The following is a 20,684-nucleotide window of genomic DNA, read 5'->3' on the forward strand; positions in this document are numbered from 1 at the left end:
AGATGGAGCTGGCAGAACGAGGCAGGCGCCATTTTTACTTTTTTTTCCCATACAAAATGTGGTCGGCCAGTCTCAGGCCCAGTGCCATGCTGTAATGATGGCGCCAACCTCAGTCTGCCAGCACCATCTAAGGTCATGGCAGCTACGGATTTTACAGAGCTCATTCGGTAAGAAGGTGCTGGGGGGGATCGGGAAAGGGTATGCGAGGAGGGGGCAAGGCAGGGAGCAGATATGTTTTGTTTTTTTTAATGAAATGAAGGATAAGGAAAGCACATACCTACTTGGAATTTATTGCTTTCTGGAGATTATTGTTGGTGTTAGGAGGGCTTTAGGAGATGGCTCTGTTTGCAAGTTGCATGCTTGTCCTGAGAAATGTTTTCGTAAGGTTTATGTTTGTAATAAGTCAGGCCATGTTCGATCAAGATTTGTGATTCGTGTTGGACGAAATTTGTAACACGGAATAGAAACTGAAATTAATCAATTAATGTAAGAAAATTGCCCTGGGGAAAACGGACCCACAGAGATTTGCATCTGCTTTTCTGGCAGGCATTTTTCCATATGTAGCCCCAGTCCCACCCAGCTAACAGTGGTCAGGGGCTCACAGGGGCGTGGACCTATGCTCCCAGGTGCTTCTCTTGACAGGGGAGAAAGGAAAAATCATTCAAGGATCTTAGGGTTTCTTGGAGGTCCTTCAACACTAATCTAATAAAAAGAAATACACAGGCAGAGGGGTTCAAAATTAAATCACTTTACTGAAAGCTTGATTGCAGGTGTAAAATTCCAAGTGGTACACTTCTGAATTAAATCACAGTCGTTGAGAAATGCTGTACATGCTGGCAGTGGGTGCTCTTCACAAGAGACCCTCCCTAGATACTTCTCCAATGGTACTGGAGTCTGGATGCCAACTGGATGCAGACTCCTCAGTAGAAAAGACTGGAATGCCTGCTGATCCTCTTCAGAATCTCCTTTAGGGACCACCTCCCTGTAAGGCAGTCTCCCCTCTGGCACCCACAAAGAAACTCCTCTCTCTCCAACACCCTGAAGAATTTGCTCTCAGACAGATGGAGTATGAGATTAACTCCCCCCTTCTTAAAGACCTATTCTTTGATTTTTTGGAATAAATCTAAGGTCAGAGAACCCCATTCTTGCATCCACCAACCACTCTCTCAGGAAAAAAGATGGCAGAAAAAATTGTCTCTCAGAGAGCCCAAGAAGAAACCAGCCAAAGGTCTCAGCCAGTCACCACCAGAAGAACCCCAAGCCAAATGGGTTCACGTTCTTTGTCAAAACATCAAAGTACAAAAGACATCGACCACTGGGCGGTGCCAGCCACACGTCTCTACTCCTACTCTCTCTTACTTCATCTTCCTCTGTCTTTCCAGACACAGAAGTCACTAGTAAGGGATACAAAATTATTCAGAGTAGTTAAATCACAAGCGGATTGTGATACATTACAGGAGGACCTTGCATGACTGGAAGATTGGGCACCCAAATGGCAGATGAAATTTAATGTGGATAAGTGCAAGGTGATGCATATAGGGAAAAATAACCCATGCTATAATTACACAATGTTAGGTTCCATATTAGGTGCTACAACCCAAGAAAGAGATCTAGGCATCATGGTGGATAATACATTGAAATCGTCGGCTCAGTGTGCTGCAGCAGTCAAAAAAGCAAACAGAATGTTAGGAATTATTAGGAAGGGAATGGTGAATAAAACGGAAAATGTCATAGTGCCTTCTCTATTGCTCCATGGTGAGACCGCACCTAGAGTTCTGTGTACAATTCTGGTTGCTGCATCTCAAAAAAGATATAATTGCGATGGAGAAGGTACAGAGAAGGGCAACCAAAATGATAAAGGGGAATGGAACAGCTCCCCTATGAGGAAAGGCTGAAGAGATTAGGACTTTTCAGCTTGGAGAAGAGACGGCTGAGGGGGGGATATGATAGAGGTGTTTAAAATTGCGAGAGGTCTAGAACGGGTAGATGTGAATCAGTTATTTACACCTTCAGATAATAGAAGGACTAGGAGGCACTCCATGAAGTTAGCAAGTAGCACATTTAAGACTAATCAAAGAAAATTCTTTTTCACTCAACGTACAATTCAGCTCTGGAATTTGTTGTCAGAGGATGTGGTTAGTGCAGTTAGTGCAGCTGGATTAAAAAATGGTTTGGATAAGTTCTTGGAGGAGAAGTCCATTAACGGCTATTAATCAAGTTTACTTAGGGAATAGGCACTGCTATTAATTACATCAGTAGCATGGGATCTTCTTAGTGTTTGGGTAATTGCCAGGTTCTTGTGGCCTGGTTTGGCCTCTGTTGGAAACAGGATGCTGGGCTTGATGGACCCTTGGTCTGACCCAGCATGGCAATTTTTTCTTATGTTTTTACTATACAAAGCAATGGAACCGATATTCAGCTCCACTTAGCTGGGTAAGTTAGGAATTATACACCTATGTGGTGATGGCTGAATAACTGGTTGCTCTGAGCAGCCACCACTTAAGCAGACAACTAATCATCCAGCTAAGTAGTTAGCCCGCTAAGTAATGGGACGGCGGGGGCTTAATGGGTAGGAGCTACTTATCAGGCTAAAATGCCAATATTCTGACTTATCTGCTAAGTTAGCTGGATAAGTTAGACCTGCTATCGAGCAGGCCGGATAAACGTATCCAGCTAACTTTAAAGTAATCTCGGTATATTTAGCAGAGCAGCCTCACCGTTGAATATCACAACTAAATTAGCCAGATGAGTTTATCCAGCTAACTTAGCTAGCCAGATATTCTTTGACTATAGGGCCCAATGTGTGTAGATTTGAAAATGTAATCTGCGTACATTATTCCCCTTCCATAACCAAAATATACCTCCGGTCCCTCCTATTTTCTTTACCTGGTTACCAGTATGCCCATTGTTGATCCTTGGGTGTACTTTCAGCCAGATAAGGGCTGGGCTTAATTTTTAGGTAGCCAATTACACCCAGGCAAATGGCTTTTGAAAATTGCCCTAGATATTTTTCCGCAAGCAGCTTTCACATGGCTCATCATTCTGTGTCTGGTAGCATCCTGTCCACAAAGCACAGCTGGTTGGTGCCTACCTGTTAAACTCCTTGATCTGTTCCTTCCTCTGGTGATAACCTGAGCTCTCCAGACACTCTTCCCAGCATCTCTGTAGAGTGAAGCCTTCAAGACTTTGGTTGAAGTGAGTCAGATCTCCTTCCTTATACATGTTCAGCTTCCGGACCTGTCCCCAGGAATGAAAAAATTGAAAAAAATAAGAAACCCGCATGATGTGTTTCAAATTTGAGATTTCTCCAAAAAAAATAAAATTCCTTATTAAAGGTAAAAGTTTTGGTGTCTGGCAGCAGGTAAGCTACTTTCTACTAAAAAGATCATTGACATACACAGAGCTGTCTAGGAGAAGGAAGAGACAAAAAGCAAGTTATAAAAGGAATTGTACTGCCTTGCAATTGGGAGGTAACAGTAACATAGCACATGACAGCAGATAAAGACCAAAGTGATCCATCAAGTCTGCCCAGCAAGGTGTTTAGGGTTGTAACTGCTACTCCATGCAGGTTACTCCCTAGCTTTCCTGTTCAGTGTTGTCACTGCCGTTCCATGCAGGTTACCCCCTAGCTTTCCTGTTCAGTGTTGTCACTGCCGCTCCATGCAGGTTACCCCCTAGCTTTCCTGTTCAGTGTTGTAACTGCTGCTCCCATGCAGGTTACCCCCTAGCTTTCCTGTTCAGTGTTGTAAATGCCGCTCCATGCAGGTTACCCCCTAGCTTTCCTGTTCAGTGTTGTCACTGCCGCTCCATGCAGGTTACCCCCTAGCTTTCCTGTTCAGTGTTGTAACTGCTGCTCCCATGCAGGTTACCCCCTAGCTTTTCTGTTCAGTGTTGTAACTGCTGCTCCATGCAGGTTACCCCCTAGCTTTCCTGTTCAGTGTTGTCACTGCCACTCCATGCAGGTTACCCCCTAGCTTTCCTGTTCAGTGTTGTCACTGCCGCTCCATGCAGGTTACCCCCTAGCTTTCCTGTTCAGTGTTGTCACTGCCGCTCCATGCAGGTTACCCCCTAGCTTCCCTGTTCAGTGTTGTAGCTGCCGCTCCATGCAGGTTACCCCCTAGCTTCCCTGTTCAGTGTTGTAGCTGCCGCTCCATGCAGGTTACCCCCTAGCTTTCCTGTTCACTGTTGTAACTGCCGCTCCCAAGAGCTGCAGGCAGAGAGTATGCAGACTGCAGTCTTTGTAACATGCCAGGCCTTCCAGTCAGGGGGCAGCTGAAGTGTGCTTTACCTCTTCTGCTGGCAGCCCGCAAGTCGCAGCGATGTCGTTCATCCAGCACTCGGCGATCATCATGGCTTGTGGGCCGCCGAATCCACGGAATGCTGTGTTGGAGGGTAGGTTAGTCTTACAGACATAGCCCTGAGCTCTGACATTGGGAATCTTGTAGGTGTTATCGATATGGAACAAGGCTCTCTCCATGACCTAATGAACAACACCAAGCAAAATTAATTAAAAAATATATAAAATGATTTCTAGGGAAATAAAGAGACCTCTGACTTCATTTGCAGCTCTTTGTACCAAGCGGGGAAGTGAGAAAGGATTTATACCCAGATATTACTGGATTTATTAGATAAGCCCAAGCATATTCGTGATTGGGAAATAGACCTGCATGGAGTGCCAGACGATGCTGAACGGGAACTATCAGCTATGCTCAGGCCAGATGCCACCATTAGGCAGGAGCCCAGGATGATGTCAGTGGGAGGGGCACCACCAGGCTAGGCGAGGGGTGCCATTTTCGAAAAGGAGAGAGAGAGAGGTTGAGAGAACACACAATAAGAGGGTGACCATAACTCTATATATCTACTCCTGTCAGAGGGGCACATTCCACTCAGGATGGGTTGCGGGGCGGCGTTCCTTTGCTCTGCCTAGGGCACTGCAGAGCCTTGCACGGGCCCTGCTTCTGCTAGTAGAAAACAGTTATAAAGTCCTTTATCCCTGGTATCTGACTCCATACAAATTGCATAAAATATATGCTAGACTGTCAGAGCTAGGCTGGCGCAATTGTAACTGTGTGGGTAACCTCTTGGCCTGTTGGGTGGGATTATGAGAAACCTCAACACTTTTGGAGGACAGTCAAAGGGGTGCTCCTTGACGTATTGAACATTACGTTTATCTGCGGATCCCAAACACTGTCTGCTTTCCATACCGCCAATGACTGGCCAATAAGGAGAGTGAAACCGCTGGTCCCACTTCTCGTGGCAGCTAGATGTGAAATAGCTGCGCATTGGAAAAAGAGTGCAACTCCCACTTTGGATTTGGACTGGATACTACATTTTGATATGGGAAATTTAACAGTGATGTGAAATGAGACTTTACCAGGCTTCTACTCCATGTGGGAACCATATGAACAATGGCGCTCAAAAAAAAAACCCCCAGTTAATTAGTCATATCTGAAAGGAAGTTATACAGAAGCCCACTTCACCGGCGTGCTGGCCGGGAGCAACACCTACAGGAGAAGTTGTGTCAATAGAACTTATGGGGGGGGGGGGGCGGAGGAAGGGGGACAAAGAAAAATCAAACAATCAAATGTTTTCTTGTGTGTCCAATAAACAGCAAATACATAAATAAATAGATTTCATTATTTTTACACATAAGTACCTCCTGAAGGCCACACCTTTGTAGGACATTGAAGGGATGGAAGCAGCTCAGGCCAGGTCAAGCCTAGAACCTTTTGAACTTGGCTTCCTTTCCCCATTGGGAGAAAGTAGAAGATGGAGGCCGCCACTGGCCACAGGACAATACCTTTTTTTCTTTAAAGAAAAATGACCACTGGCTACCCAAATGGTGACGGGTCTACGAGATGAGCCACACCCAGAGAAACTTAAGGAATCCAAAATGCATTGTTTAGATTAAAGAATGGAAACAAAAACATGGCAGAACAGGTTGAATATCTAGCAAACGTTAGTAATAGATGCTCAAGGACAAAGGTCATGAAATGAATTTACATTTATTTGGATTTGATTCCCCTTTTTTATGCCCATCAGCATCACAAAATACAAGAAACATACATTCAAATTTAGCAATCATAAAATAAATGTGAATTAAAAATAACTCAAGAAAATTAAAAAAAACAACAGAAAAATGTTTAAAATAAATCCAGATTAAGCCATCCATTAGTCTCATCTTACCCCGGAAGAAGGAAAAGCTGCAGATAATCAGGCCTCTTTCCCAAAAGCTTGCTCAGAAAGCCAGGCCTTAGCTAGCTTTCTAAAGCAAGGATAATTGCATTCAGCCTGAAGTTAGGAGCAGGGAGACTCAGAGAAAGTTTAAGTAGATACGTCTTTACTGAGAGGATGTGGGTGACTGTAATAGCTGCAACTACCATCACAGGTGATAGAAACCGAAACAGTGGCAGAATTCAAGCCTGCTGGGGACAGATACAAAACACTGGTGACATGACCAAGAGAGGGAGATGGCTATAGACTCAATAGGATCTGGGGAAGCAGTCAACCGGGTGGGGCAAAAGATCCTTATCTGCCGGCAGCTTATGCAGGATACTGCCATGGTCGTACTCTTCCTGACCTCCTAACCCTGCAAAGGGGGGTCAGGCTTGCTGGCAGGAGGCAAGCCTGACCTAACATAGGGACTCGAGACAATCGTTCAGGCACTCACTCAGCTTCACTCTCCCCTCTTGTAAATAACATGAACAGAACAATTGTATGGTAATAAATAAAAGGCCGCAGTTACGGCTCGGGTTATTATTAAACCTAACCCGAGCCGTAATCTTTAACATAAATCCAAACAACAACCCCTCCTCCACCTCCTCCGCCGCGTGCCATTCTTCACTTACCACCGCGGCCCAATGATAAGCTAGCATTTAACACCCCCCCCCCTACTTACCCTGCCACGTCACCAGCGAGAGTAAGCTTGCGGCCTGAGCATCGGCCCCCCCCCCCTTGCTCTTTAGGCCTTCCCGTGTAGCAGCCCCAAGCTACACGAGCATTCCTCCCCCCCCCCTCCAAAATGTCCTTCACAATTTCAAACAATACAATACAACATATGGCTCGGGTTTTCCGCCTCAACTGCGACATGAACTAAGTACACAATACAACTGGAAACATATCATTCTCGGGAGGGAAGCAAAAAACCCCTCTGCTTGCTCCGCTGCCGAAATCCCAACTGCCCCTTCACCCGCAAACTTCCTTGTCTATCTTCACTAAAGGCCAATGGCAGCACAGCATTTGAATTTGTTGCGCTACCATTGGTTCCCTCCTCTCCACCACCCCCCCCCCCCCACCCCCTCCTCGCTGCCCTGCCGACCGCTCGAGCCCATGTTAATATCGTCGCCCCGGGACAAGCCCGGTTCGCCTCCCCTTACACAAGTGGGAACATCAAACACCGAGCCCTGGCAGGCGCTCCTTGCCATTCGTTCCACAGAGGTTTACTTACTGAATGGGAAAGGTCCTGAGAGTTGCCACCATTGCTGTAGAGAATGACGTCTAAAGCGACAACTCTCCCATTCTTCATGAAGCCAACCTAGAAGGAGACATGATGTTTAGATGCGCGAGCTCACCCATCAGCGGTTAAACCACACCACCACCTAGTATCACTATCCATCCCTATCATCATCTTCTCAATCTATTTTTGCTGAAAAATGTAAGATAGGGTGCTCTGTTCTCTTCATTACTGGGAGGAGATACTTAACAGAGATCCAAAAGTTGTTTTCCCTCGGTTTCCTTGTGTGATGTGGGTACCTGTGTAAACTGTAGAATGAAATTCTTGTTTTGATCTTAAATAACGCTGAAGCTCTTTTCAAGCTTCAGCTCTTTTTAAAGATTGCACTGTAGCAAAATCTTCCATCCCCCTCAAAACAGAAATAGAGACAGGAAGAGCTAGAATCGCATGGATTCTAGGCCCAGCTCTACCCATTGTGCCTAGGTTTACCAAACTATCATTTGTTATGTTTAGGACAATTTCCAAGGGGATGTAAGCATCTAACTGGGGAATTTTATAACTGAGCAGGTAGGGGAAAGTAACTTTTATATGTAGACCTTTCCCCATCTTTTGCGCAAATGTTCGCTTTGAAGATTCCCAGGTAAGGGCCCTGATACAAGCACAGACTCGCTCCCGCACACAGTTATAACTGTTCTATCGAGAGCCTGACTTGTACCATTTAACTCATGCACATACTTTGTAAAATAAAATAGTATTCATGCAAGTCCCAACTCTGCCCCAAATCCACCCCTCCTCTGGAGTGCCTATCCTCATGTGCACTGAGCCCCGGGGCCATTTTATAACAGCCCATAATAAAACTGTGCTTTATGCACGCAAACAGCTGTGAAAATCAGGCCCTCAGAGTCCATATTCAGAAACCCGCTGATCAGGTAAGTCACCTCTCCCGAAGTGACCTGGGTAACTTTCTCCGGATATGCAGGTAAAAGTGCTGCTGAGTATATCCGGAGAAAATTCCCCGGCTCCCTTCAGGACAGCTACTTCTCCAAGCAGACTTCCCCGGGTAACTTTTATGCAGTCGGCACAAACCAGCTAAAGTTTAACTGCATCCCTGGAACACTCCCTTTTTATGCAGGTATATTCTTGTCAGGCAAAGATTTCCCCAGATAACATTTCCCTGCTCAGCTGGCGTGGCGGGGGGAATAATTTAAACCATCTCTTAGATCCCTAGGTGAGAGAAGGGTTGTTCCCTGGGTACAGGTGTTGGCCCATGGCAAGAGCTCAGGGGTGATTATTGATTGTGCGAAGACATTTAACACTAAAATTAAAGCTGCCATCTCGTCCAGGTCTTACAAACTGCGAGTCTTGCATGGTTTGAGACCCATATTGTGCGCGGCAGCTTTTCGGGCAGCTGTGCAGGCAATCGTGTTGCCATCTTTGGATTACTGCTGCGTGCTGTATCTGGGGGTTGGCGGCCACTGCCTTTAGATCTTTACCACTGTTGTGGAATGCAGCAGCGAGGCTGATATCAGGAAAATCAAGGAACGAGACCCATCTCACCAATACCAAGAGAGTTCAAATGGCTTCCAGTCCAGTTCTGAGAGATGTACAGGGTGGCAATCACTGTACGGAATCTCCTAGCCTACGATTCGTGCCTCTGGATTTATAATCCAACTCGTGCGCTGCGTTCCTCCCAATGAGGTCTGGAGGAAGTTCCAACGGTGCGTCAGGCTCGGCCGGCTGAGAGCGAGGGGGTCTACCTTCTCAGTGGCCGCTCCCGTCTTGTGGAACTCTTAGCCTTATGAACTTCACATGACAAACTGCACAAAAGATTTTCAGGCAACTACTGAAAATCCATCTTTGTTGGCTTGGCATTCCATCATGACCTGGCTGAGATGGAATCTGTAAACGTACGGCCTTTGCTGCAGTGATTTGATGCTCATTTGCAGCTGTCTTTTTCCTTTTTCTGTGAGATTGTGTTTGTGATATATTTAAATTGTGGTTTGGACTTTTTATAAATGTAAATAAATACTAAAACAAGTTGCACTGATACAAAAGTAGCTGTGTACCTTGTAACTAGCCATCTTACTGAAAATTGCCCCATATTATAAATTAATTAATAAATAAAACCAAGACTTCCTTCAGAGGCTCTAATGTTATAACAATCTGAAGTGAAGGAGGTGGTGTGCTTGCATCCTAAGTAATATGAAAGGCATTTCACAACTGCAGGGAATGCAGGGTGGGTTAATGGGTATGAAGGGTTATTTTTTTATTAATATTTGAATTGCTGGAGAAGCACTGTTGTCTTGCCATTAGTGTGTGTAGGGTAGGTCGAAGCTATGCCTCTTACTATTAATGTTTATAGTATTTTTCATGCATTTCTATTTTTGAAGAATTATTTTATGATATATTATGTATTGCATTTTTTATGTTTTTTTATGATTTATTGCTATTTATTGTATATTTTCCATGTTTTATGAATCATTTTGGGTTGCACTGTGTCTAAGGAAGTCAGTAATACAAATATAACGTAATCTAAAATATTCTTAGCATAATAATCATATCACAAAGTCTTCACCTTATAACGTCCCAGAAAAGGGTGCCTGCCTCCTGTTATCAACATGTCTTCATCTCGATCCAGCATGCATCGCACAGGGCGGCCAGTCCTGGAACACAAAACCATCAGGAGTCACAACACATTGCCACAGCTTTGGGCTAGTAACGGTAAACCTGGTGCACAAGTACCCAAACTGGATCTGGTGGTCAAACCCTGCTGGAGCTCAAGAGGACACAGCACCAAGTGAAAATGAATCCAGTGCCACTGACCAGCACACCCAGCGCCCTGCATGTTTGGAGCTTCCTGGCACCAGGGATGTGCTGCCATTTTCCTATCACAGCTATCGATTCCTCATCCAGGAAATAACGCCAGATCTGTTCCATTCAGTGGGACACGCTTTCTTTTTTGTAAAATAATTTAATACAGGGTTCCCAGGACATCACTGCATGACGGCTGAGTTCAGAAAGGTTCCCCTTCTGCATGCAGGAACACAGTACAAGCTTCATTTCTTTTCCTGAAATAGCGCTTCTCCGCTGTGCCAAGCATGGAAGCGTCTTTCAGGTGATGCACAGATGAGGCGTTCTATTGGCTTGTGTGTCATATCTGTTCAATGTAATAATCGCATTCACTACGGATGGCCGACTTCAGGCGCAAGGGGTACAAACAGGCACAGCTTTCAGGGTGCTCCTGAGCTATATTTGCAGCTGTTTGGCCTGAGGATCCAAAAGGAGGGGAATTTTCAAATGCCATTTCTGAGATAAACCAGTGCTTTGCCTACCTGCCTGTTAAGTGGATAAACTCGCACTCTCTCCTGTATGTGCATAAGTTTACTCAGACCGAGCGTAGGGGTTCCTGGGAAGGGAGCTGGGCTAGGGCTTGGACTCTGTGCATACGTTTGGATATTCGAAAGTATGTGCATAAATTTAGCAAGTGTAAGAATCCCAAAACAGCGCACTATTATGTGATATTTGCTATATTATATTCTGAACTACTCGCCTTATGTGGTAGATCTTTAGTAAGTGGTTTATTATGTTTCGGAACATTTCACTAGTTTTATGTTAATTCCTGCTCATGATCACTATCTTGGTAAACTGTCAGTATCTGTTGATTTATCATTATGAATGTTACTTTTGAAAACAGTTGTGATCTTTGTATGGAATAACAGTATATAAAATGTCTAAATAAATAAAATAAATAAATAGGTGTAATTGTGTGTGGGTAGGTTTGGCGGGGTAATTTGCAAAGCGAACATATACAGTATGGGGAAATTTTAAAAAGGAGCGCGCCGGTGTACATGTGCGCACGCTACCTGGTGCGCGCACATGTACACCCGATTTTATAACATGCATGTGGGTCGGCGAGCACAAGGGGATGCACAGTTGTGCACCTTGCGCGCGCCGAGCCTGCTCCGAGCCACGCTGCCTTCTCCCATTCCCTCCCAGGCCGCTCCGAAATCGGAGCGGCCTGGGAGGGAACTTCCCTACCCCCCCCCCCACCCCACCTTCCCTTACCTCCCCCGCCCTTTCCCCCTACCTTTTTTTTCTTCTTTTTTTTGTTTCTAAACTTACTTCGGCCCTGGAGCTGAAGTAAGTTGCGCGTGCCGGCCAACTGCCGGTACGCGATCCCAAGCACAGTGGGAAATGGCCGCTGTGCTTGGAGCCTCTGGCCCCGCCCCCCCCTCCCCAGACCGCCCCCCCCTCCCCAGACCGCCCCACCCTGCCCACGCCCCACCCTTCCCTTTCAGTAAAGCCCCGGGACTTACATGCGTCCCAGGGCTTTAGGCCCGGCGCGCGTAACCTTTTGAAAATCCGGCCCTGTATACCTAAGCTCTCTTTGAAAACTGGTCTCTTATGTACGATGTTACCAAATTACCCCCCTGGGACGGTAAATTTCAAACAAGCGTGCAGGCATGTGCGTCGGTGCACAGCCAGATACGCGGCCATTTTATAACATGCACGCCCATGGTCACTTATATTATAAAATAGCCCCAGCACGCATCCGTGTGCACTCAACTTTGCACAGCCACGCAAAGTCGGGTTTGAGCAGAATTAGGCATCCCTGGTGTATTGGGCATCCAGAGGCTGCCTGTAGGGGATTACGTGAATAGAGAGTAGCACTTGAAGTTCATAATCCATTCTCTCTGTGCGTGCATGGGCTGAGATATCAGGCTAGCAAATGTGGCCTGGAAGTCAATGAGCAGAAACCAAGTGCAACACAACTGTATTCTTGATATAAAGTAACTTTCTTACCCAAGGGAACACATTAATGGAAATTTTTTCCATCCTGCCTGAAAAAGACCCAACTGCTTCAGGAAGACATCCCATTGATCTGCACTAAAGCCAGCACCCCCACCGAGATGCGCCATCAAATCACTCCTTTCCCTATACTCATATCTCTTGTAAGGGTGTCAGTCCTTCTTTCCAATGCTACATGACTTCTGAGATCAATATCTACAGGGATCTAGTCAGTTAAGTTAAGGACTTCGCTGGCTAGATCAAAGCTTTTAAACATTGCTTAAGCTGTCTGGGCTAACTTTACCCACTTCGGCTTCATTGGGTGCCTAAATTTAGGTGATCAAATTCCGGCTGGTCCAGAGAGTAGGATTAGGTCAGGGGAGGAGAAAGTTAGTTGGCCAAATCTAGGCACTACCACAGCAGACCTAAATCTGAACAGCCATCGCACCTCCCTCCTTCCTGATGGTGTATTTTTACGAAAATCCTGCCACTGCCCCGTCCCCTTTCCCTCCCTTTCACCTTATGGTCTTTGATATTTTAAAAAAATCATGCTGCTTCCCCTTCCTGCTCTCCTACCCCTCTACCAATTGTGTCTTTTTTTTTTTTTACTTTTTAATTATCAATTTCCATGTACAAATCAAGAATAAACTTGATTTTGAAAAAAGCATTAAAAAGAACCAAAATAGATAAACAAACACATTCCACAGTAACCTATCAATGATGCTACATGAACAATCCACAATACTGGAGAAACGAGCCATCACAAATAAAAAGAAGATAAAAAAGTTTAGGGAAGCAAAATGGAGCAGGAATGAGACGCCTATAAATGAAAATTGGTTCTTACCTGCTAATTTTCGTTCCAGTAGTACCTAGGATCAGTCCAGAGAAGTGGGCTGTGTACCAGCAGATGGAGTCAGAGAGCAAAACTTTGCGCACTGCCATATATACAAGAGTGCCACCTGCAGTCCCTCACTATTGGCCTGTACCCAAGCCTAAACACAAACACTAACGAGCGAAGGGTTGAAAACCACTGTTCCACGCTTCGCCCCAATGAAACCACTTAAACAAATTAACTGCTATAAAAAACTGCTCAAACAAACAATTCTGCCAAAAGGAGCTCCGTGAAACACAGGCAAGGCTAGCCAACAGTCTTTCGGTACCTGAAGTAAGAGGCGGGCAAAATGAAAGGAGACAAAGCGTCTAAAGATACCATATTTATGTCTCCATTCAAATAAAGCTCAAACTTGGACAACCTTCAGCATCTAACCTACATATTTGCCTAAACGGCTTTCTTAGACAGCTTACCCTCTTGCTTTATTGGTCCGTCTCTCTTATCAGTTGGGCATCATCCTGCTACCAGTGAAAAAAACCCTGGGATTATCCCTTCCATTCCACAGGAATATTAAAATGGGTTCACCTTGGATATACAGTATGTCCTTAGCTATTGTATATTGTATATAGTTTTGATTTTTGCTGTATTCTATTTATTGATTTCACGGACGCTGCCCGGCATAGTCAGCTCTATACCCCATCCCTGTTATAGCCTCCTTGTTCTCAGTTACATGTAAGGGCCCTGCCCAAAAGTTAACCTGTTTTCTATGTTATATGTAAGGGTTCTGCCCAATTGTTCCTGTTTAACTGTAAACCGATGCGATGTGTAAACGGTTATCGGTATAAAAGAAACTTTAAATAAATAAATAAATAAATAAAATGTGTAGAGACCCCCTGTTTCTCTACCAGGTCGGGGTTCACCTTGGATATACAGTATGTGTAGAGACCCCCTGTTCTCTACCAGGTCAGGGTTCACCTTGGATATACAGTATGTGTAGAGACCCCCTGTTCTCTACCAGGTCGGGGTTCACCTTGGATATACAGTATGTGTAGAGACCCCCTGGTTCTCTACCAGGTCGGGGTTCACCTTGGATATACAGTATGTGCAGAGACCCCCTGTTCTCTACCAGGTCGGGGTTCACCTTGGATATACAGTATGTGTAGAGATCCCCTGGTTCTCTACCAGGCCGGGGTTCACCTTGGATATACAGTATGTGTAGAGACCCCCTGTTCTCTACCAGGTCGGGGTTCACCTTGGATATACAGTATGTGTAGAGACCCCCTGTTCTCTACCAGGTCGGGGTTCACCTTGGATATACAGTATGTGTAGAGACCCCCTGTTCTCTACCAGGTCAGGGTTCACCTTGGATATACAGTATGTGTAGAGACCCCCTGTTCTCTACCAGGTCGGGGTTCACCTTGGATATACAGTATGTGTAGAGACCCCCTGTTCTCTACCAGGTCGGGGTTCACCTTGGATATACAGTATGTGTAGAGATCCCCTGGTTCTCTACCAGGTCGGGGTTCACCTTGGATATACAGTATGTGTAGAGACCCCCTGTTCTCTACCAGGTCGGGGTTCACCTTGGATATACAGTATGTGTAGAGACCCCCTGTTCTCTACCAGGTCGGGGTTCACCTTGGATATACAGTATGTGTAGAGACCCCCTGTTCTCTACCAGGTCGGGGTTCACCTTGGATATACAGTATGTGTAGAGATCCCCTGGTTCTCTACCAGGTCGGGGTTCACCTTGGATATACAGTATGTGTAGAGACCCCCTGTTCTCTACCAGGTCGGGGTTCACCTTGGATGTACAGTATGTGTAGAGACCCCCTGTTCTCTACCAGGTCGGGGTTCACCTTGGATATACAGTATGTGTAGAGACCCCCTGGTTCTCTACCAGGTCGGGGTTCACCTTGGATATACAGTATGTGTAGAGACCCCCTGTTCTCTACCAGGTCGGGGTTCACCTTGGATATACAGTATGTGTAGAGACCCCCTGTTCTCTACCAGGTCGGGGTTCACCTTGGATAAACAGTATGTGCAGAGACCCCCTGTTCTCTACCAGGTCGGGGTTCACCTTGGATAAACAGTATGTGTAGAGACCCCCTGGTTCTCTACCAGGTCGGGGTTCACCTTGGATATACAGTATGTGTAGAGACCCCCTGTTCTCTACCAGGTCGGGGTTCACCTTGGATATACAGTATGTGTAGAGACCCCCTGTTCTCTACCAGGTCGGGGTTCACCTTGGATAAACAGTATGTGCAGAGACCCCCTGTTCTCTACCAGGTCGGGGTTCACCTTGGATATACAGTATGTGTAGAGACCCCCTGTTCTCTACCAGGTCGGGGTTCACCTTGGATATACAGTATGTGTAGAGACCCCCTGTTCTCTACCAGGTCGGGGTTCACCTTGGATATACAGTATGTGTAGAGACCCCCTGTTCTGTACCAGGTCGGGGTTCACCTTGGATATACAGTATGTGTAGAGACCCCCTGTTCTCTACCAGGTCGGGGTTCACCTTGGATATGCAGTATGTGTAGAGACCCCCTGTTCTCTACCAGGTCGGGGTTCACCTTGGATATACAGTATGTGTAGAGACCCCCTGTTCTCTACCAGGTCGGGGTTCACCTTGGATATACAGTATGTGTAGAGACCCCCTGTTCTCTACCAGGTCGGGGTTCACCTTGGATATACAGTATGTGTAGAGACCCCCTGTTCTCTACCAGGTCGGGGTTCACCTTGGATAAACAGTATGTGTAGAGACCCCCTGTTCTCTACCAGGTCGGGGTTCACCTTGGATAAACAGTATGTGTAGAGACCCCCTGTTCTCTACCAGGTCGGGGTTCACCTTGGATAAACAGTATGTGTAGAGACCCCCTGTTCTCTACCAGGTCGGGGTTCACCTTGGATATACAGTATGTGTAGAGACCCCCTGTTCTCTACCAGGTCGGGGTTCACCTTGGATATACAGTATGTGTAGAGACCCCCTGTTCTCTACCAGGTCGGGGTTCACCTTGGATATACAGTCTGTGTAGAGACCCCCTGTTCTCTACCAGGTCGGGGTTCACCTTGGATATACAGTATGTGTAGAGACCCCCTGTTCTCTACCAGGTCGGGGTTCACCTTGGATATACAGTATGTGTAGAGACCCCCTGTTCTCTACCAGGTCGGGGTTCACCTTGGATATACAGTATGTGTAGAGACCCCCTGGTTCTCTACCAGGTCGGGGTTCACCTTGGATATACAGTATGTGTAGAGACCCCCTGTTCTCTACCAGGTCGGGGTTCACCTTGGATATACAGTATGTGTAGAGACCCCCTGTTCTCTACCAGGTCGGGGTTCACCTTGGATATACAGTATGTGTAGAGACCCCCTGTTCTCTACCAGGTCGGGGTTCACCTTGGATATACAGTATGTGTAGAGACCCCCTGTTCTCTACCAGGTCGGGGTTCACCTTGGATATACAGTATGTGTAGAGACCCCCTGTTCTCTACCAGGTCGGGGTTCACCTTGGATAAACAGTATGTGTAGAGACCCCCTGGATCTCTACCAGGTCGGGGTTCACCTTGGATATACAGTATGTGTAGAGACCCCCTGTTCTCTACCAGGTCGGGGTTCACCTTGGATATACAGTATGTGTAGAGACCCCCTGTTTCTCTACCAGGTCAGGGTTCACCTTGGATATACAGTATGTGTAGAGACCCCCTGTTCTCTACCAGGTCGGGGTTCACCTTGGATATACAGTATGTGTAGAGACCCCCTGTTCTCTACCAGGTCGGGGTTCACCTTGGATATACAGTATGTGTAGAGACCCCCTGTTCTCTACCAGGTCGGGGTTCACCTTGGATATACAGTATGTGTAGAGACCCCCTGTTCTCTACCAGGTCGGGGTTCACCTTGGATATACAGTATGTGTAGAGACCCCCTGTTCTCTACCAGGTCGGGGTTCACCTTGGATAAACAGTATGTGCAGAGACCCCCTGTTCTCTACCAGGTCGGGGTTCACCTTGGATAAACAGTATGTGTAGAGACCCCCTGTTCTCTACCAGGTCGGGGTTCACCTTGGATATACAGTATGTGTAGAGACCCCCTGTTCTCTACCAGGTCGGGGTTCACCTTGGATATACAGTATGTGTAGAGACCCCCTGTTCTGTACCAGGTCGGGGTTCACCTTGGATATACAGTATGTGTAGAGACCCCCTGTTCTCTACCAGGTCGGGGTTCACCTTGGATATACAGTATGTGTAGAGACCCCCTGTTCTCTACCAGGTCGGGGTTCACCTTGGATATACAGTATGTGTAGAGACCCCCTGTTCTCTACCAGGTCGGGGTTCACCTTGGATATACAGTATGTGTAGAGACCCCCTGTTCTCTACCAGGTCGGGGTTCACCTTGGATAAACAGTATGTGTAGAGACCCCCTGTTCTCTACCAGGTCGGGGTTCACCTTGGATATACAGTATGTGTAGAGACCCCCTGTTCTCTACCAGGTCGGGGTTCACCTTGGATATACAGTATGTGTAGAGACCCCCTGTTCTCTACCAGGTCGGGGTTCACCTTGGATATACAGTATGTGTAGAGACCCCCTGTTCTCTACCAGGTCGGGGTTCACCTTGGATATACAGTATGTGTAGAGACCCCCTGTTCTCTACCAGGTCGGGGTTCACCTTGGATATACAGTATGTGTAGAGACCCCCTGTTCTCTACCAGGTCGGGGTTCACCTTGGATATACAGTATGTGTAGAGACCCCCTGGTTCTCTACCAGGTCGGGGTTCACCTTGGATATACAGTATGTGTAGAGACCCCCTGGTTCTCTACCAGGTCAGGGTTCACCTTGGATATACAGTATGTGTAGAGACCCCCTGTTCTCTACCAGGTCGGGGTTCACCTTGGATATACAGTATGTGTAGAGACCCCCTGTTCTCTACCAGGTCGGGGTTCACCTTGGATATACAGTATGTGTAGAGACCCCCTGTTCTCTACCAGGTCGGGGTTCACCTTGGATATACAGTATGTGTAGAGACCCCCTGTTCTCTACCAGGTCGGGGTTCACCTTGGATATACAGTATGTGTAGAGACCCCCTGTTCTCTACCAGGTCGGGGTTCACCTTGGATATACAGTATGTGTAGAGACCCCCTGTTCTCTACCAGGTCGGGGTTCACCTTGGATATACAGTATGTGTAGAGACCCCCTGTTCTCTACCAGGTCGGGGTTCACCTTGGATATACAGTATGTGTAGAGACCCCCTGTTCTCTACCAGGTCGGGGTTCACCTTGGATATACAGTATGTGTAGAGACCCCCTGTTCTCTACCAGGTCGGGGTTCACCTTGGATATACAGTATGTGTAGAGACCCCCTGTTCTCTACCAGGTCGGGGTTCACCTTGGATATACAGTATGTGTAGAGACCCCCTGTTCTCTACCAGGTCGGGGTTCACCTTGGATATACAGTATGTGTAGAGACCCCCTGTTCTCTCCCAGGTCGGGGTTCACCTTGGATATACAGTATGTGTAGAGACCCCCTGTTCTCTACCAGGTCGGGGTTCACCTTGGATATACAGTATGTGTAGAGGCCCCCTGTTCTCTACCAGGTCGGGGTTCACCTTGGATATACAGTCTGTGTAGAGACCCCCTGTTCTCTACCAGGTCGGGGTTCACCTTGGATATACAGTCTGTGTAGAGACCCCCTGTTCTCTACCAGGTCGGGGTTCACCTTGGATATACAGTATGTGTAGAGACCCCCTGTTCTCTACCAGGTCGGGGTTCACCTTGGATATACAGTATGTGTAGAGACCCCCTGTTCTCTACCAGGTCGGGGTTCACCTTGGATATACAGTATGTGTAGAGACCCCCTGTTCTCTACCAGGTCGGGGTTCACCTTGGATATACAGTATGTGTAGAGACCCCCTGTTCTCTACCAGGTCGGGGTTCACCTTGGATATACAGTATGTGTAGAGACCCCCTGTTCTCTACCAGGTCGGGGTTCACCTTGGATATACAGTATGTGTAGAGACCCCCTGTTCTCTACCAGGTCGGGGTTCACCTTGGATATACAGTATGTGTAGAGACCCCCTGTTCTCTACCAGGTCGGGGTTCACCTTGGATATACAGTATGTGTAGAGACCCCCTGTTCTCTACCAGGTCGGGGTTCACCTTGGATATACAGTATGTGTAGAGACCCCCTGTTCTCTACCAGGTCGGGGTTCACCTTGGATATACAGTATGTGTAGAGACCCCCTGTTCTCTACCAGGTCGGGGTTCACCTTGGATATACAGTATGTGTAGAGACCCCCTGTTCTCTACCAGGTCGGGGTTCACCTTGGATATACAGTATGTGTAGAGACCCCCTGTTCTCTACCAGGTCGGGGTTCACCTTGGATATACAGTATGTGTAGAGACCCCCTGTTCTCTACCAGGTCGGGGTTCACCTTGGATATACAGTATGTGTAGAGACCCCCTGTTCTCTACCAGGTCGGGGTTCACCTTGGATATACAGTATGTGTAGAGACCCCCTGGTTCTCTACCAGGTCGGGGTTCACCTTGGATATACAGTATGTGTAGAGACCCCCTGTTCTCTACCAGGTCGGGGTTCACCTTGGATATACAGTATGTGTAGAGATCCCCTGGTTCTCTACCAGGTCGGGGTTCACCTTGGATATACAGTATGTGTAGAGACCCCCTGTTCTCTACCAGGTCGGGGTTCACCTTGGATATACAGTATGTGTAGAGACCCCCTGTTCTCTACCAGGTCAGGGTTCACCTTGGATATACAGTATGTGTAGAGACCCCCTGTTCTCTACCAGGTCGGGGTTCACCTTGGATATACAGTATGTGTAGAGACCCCCTGTTCTCTACCAGGTCGGGGTTCACCTTGGATATACAGTATGTGTAGAGACCCCCTGTTCTCTACCAGGTCGGGGTTCACCTTGGATATACAGTATGTGTAGAGACCCCCTGTTCTCTAACAGGTCGGGGTTCACCTTGGATATACAGTATGTGTAGAGACCCCCTGTTCTCTACCAGGTCGGGGTTCACCTTGGATATACAGTATGTGTAGAGACCCCCTGTTCTCTACCAGGTCGGGGTTCACCTTGGATATACAGTATGTGTAGAGACCCCCTGTTCTCTACCAGGTCGGGGTTCACCTTGGATATACAGTATGTGTAGAGACCCCCTGTTCTCTACCAGGTCGGGGTTCACCTTGGATATACAGTATGTGTAGAGACCCCCTGGTTCTCTACCAGGTCGGGGTTCACCTTGGATATACAGTATGTGTAGAGACCCCCTGTTCTCTACCAGGTCGGGGTTCACCTTGGATATACAGTATGTGTAGAGACCCCCTGTTCTCTACCAGGTCGGGGTTCACCTTGGATATACAGTATGTGTAGAGACCCCCTGTTCTCTACCAGGTCGGGGTTCACCTTGGATATACAGTATGTGTAGAGACCCCCTGGTTCTCTACCAGGTCCACCTTGGATATACAGTATGTGTAGAGACCCCCTGTTCTCTACCAGGTCGGGGTTCACCTTGGATATACAGTATGTGTAGAGACCCCCTGGTTCTCTACCAGGTCCACCTTGGATATACAGTATGTGTAGAGACCCCCTG

At 47.0% G+C, this 20,684-nt stretch overlaps 1 protein-coding gene across 4 annotated transcripts in view; it reads right to left on the reverse strand.

The window, feature by feature from the left end:
* The window catches only part of XDH (xanthine dehydrogenase), a 153,223-nt gene that overhangs the window by 26,879 nt on the left and 105,660 nt on the right, over positions 1–20,684 (reverse strand). For all 4 annotated transcript variants that reach the window (XM_029593031.1, XM_029593030.1, XM_029593032.1 and 1 more), the window contains 4 exons: positions 10,029–10,116; positions 7,448–7,534; positions 4,289–4,480; positions 3,092–3,237 (listed from right to left, as the gene is read on the reverse strand). In XM_029593031.1, the coding sequence (XP_029448891.1) occupies positions 3,092–3,237; positions 4,289–4,480; positions 7,448–7,534; positions 10,029–10,116 (513 nt within the window). The remainder of the gene's footprint in view (positions 1–3,091; positions 3,238–4,288; positions 4,481–7,447; positions 7,535–10,028; positions 10,117–20,684) is intronic.

Source organism: Rhinatrema bivittatum, chromosome 3 (genome assembly GCF_901001135.1).
Source record: "Rhinatrema bivittatum chromosome 3, aRhiBiv1.1, whole genome shotgun sequence".
In the NCBI taxonomy this organism is placed as follows: Eukaryota; Metazoa; Chordata; class Amphibia; order Gymnophiona; family Rhinatrematidae; genus Rhinatrema; species Rhinatrema bivittatum.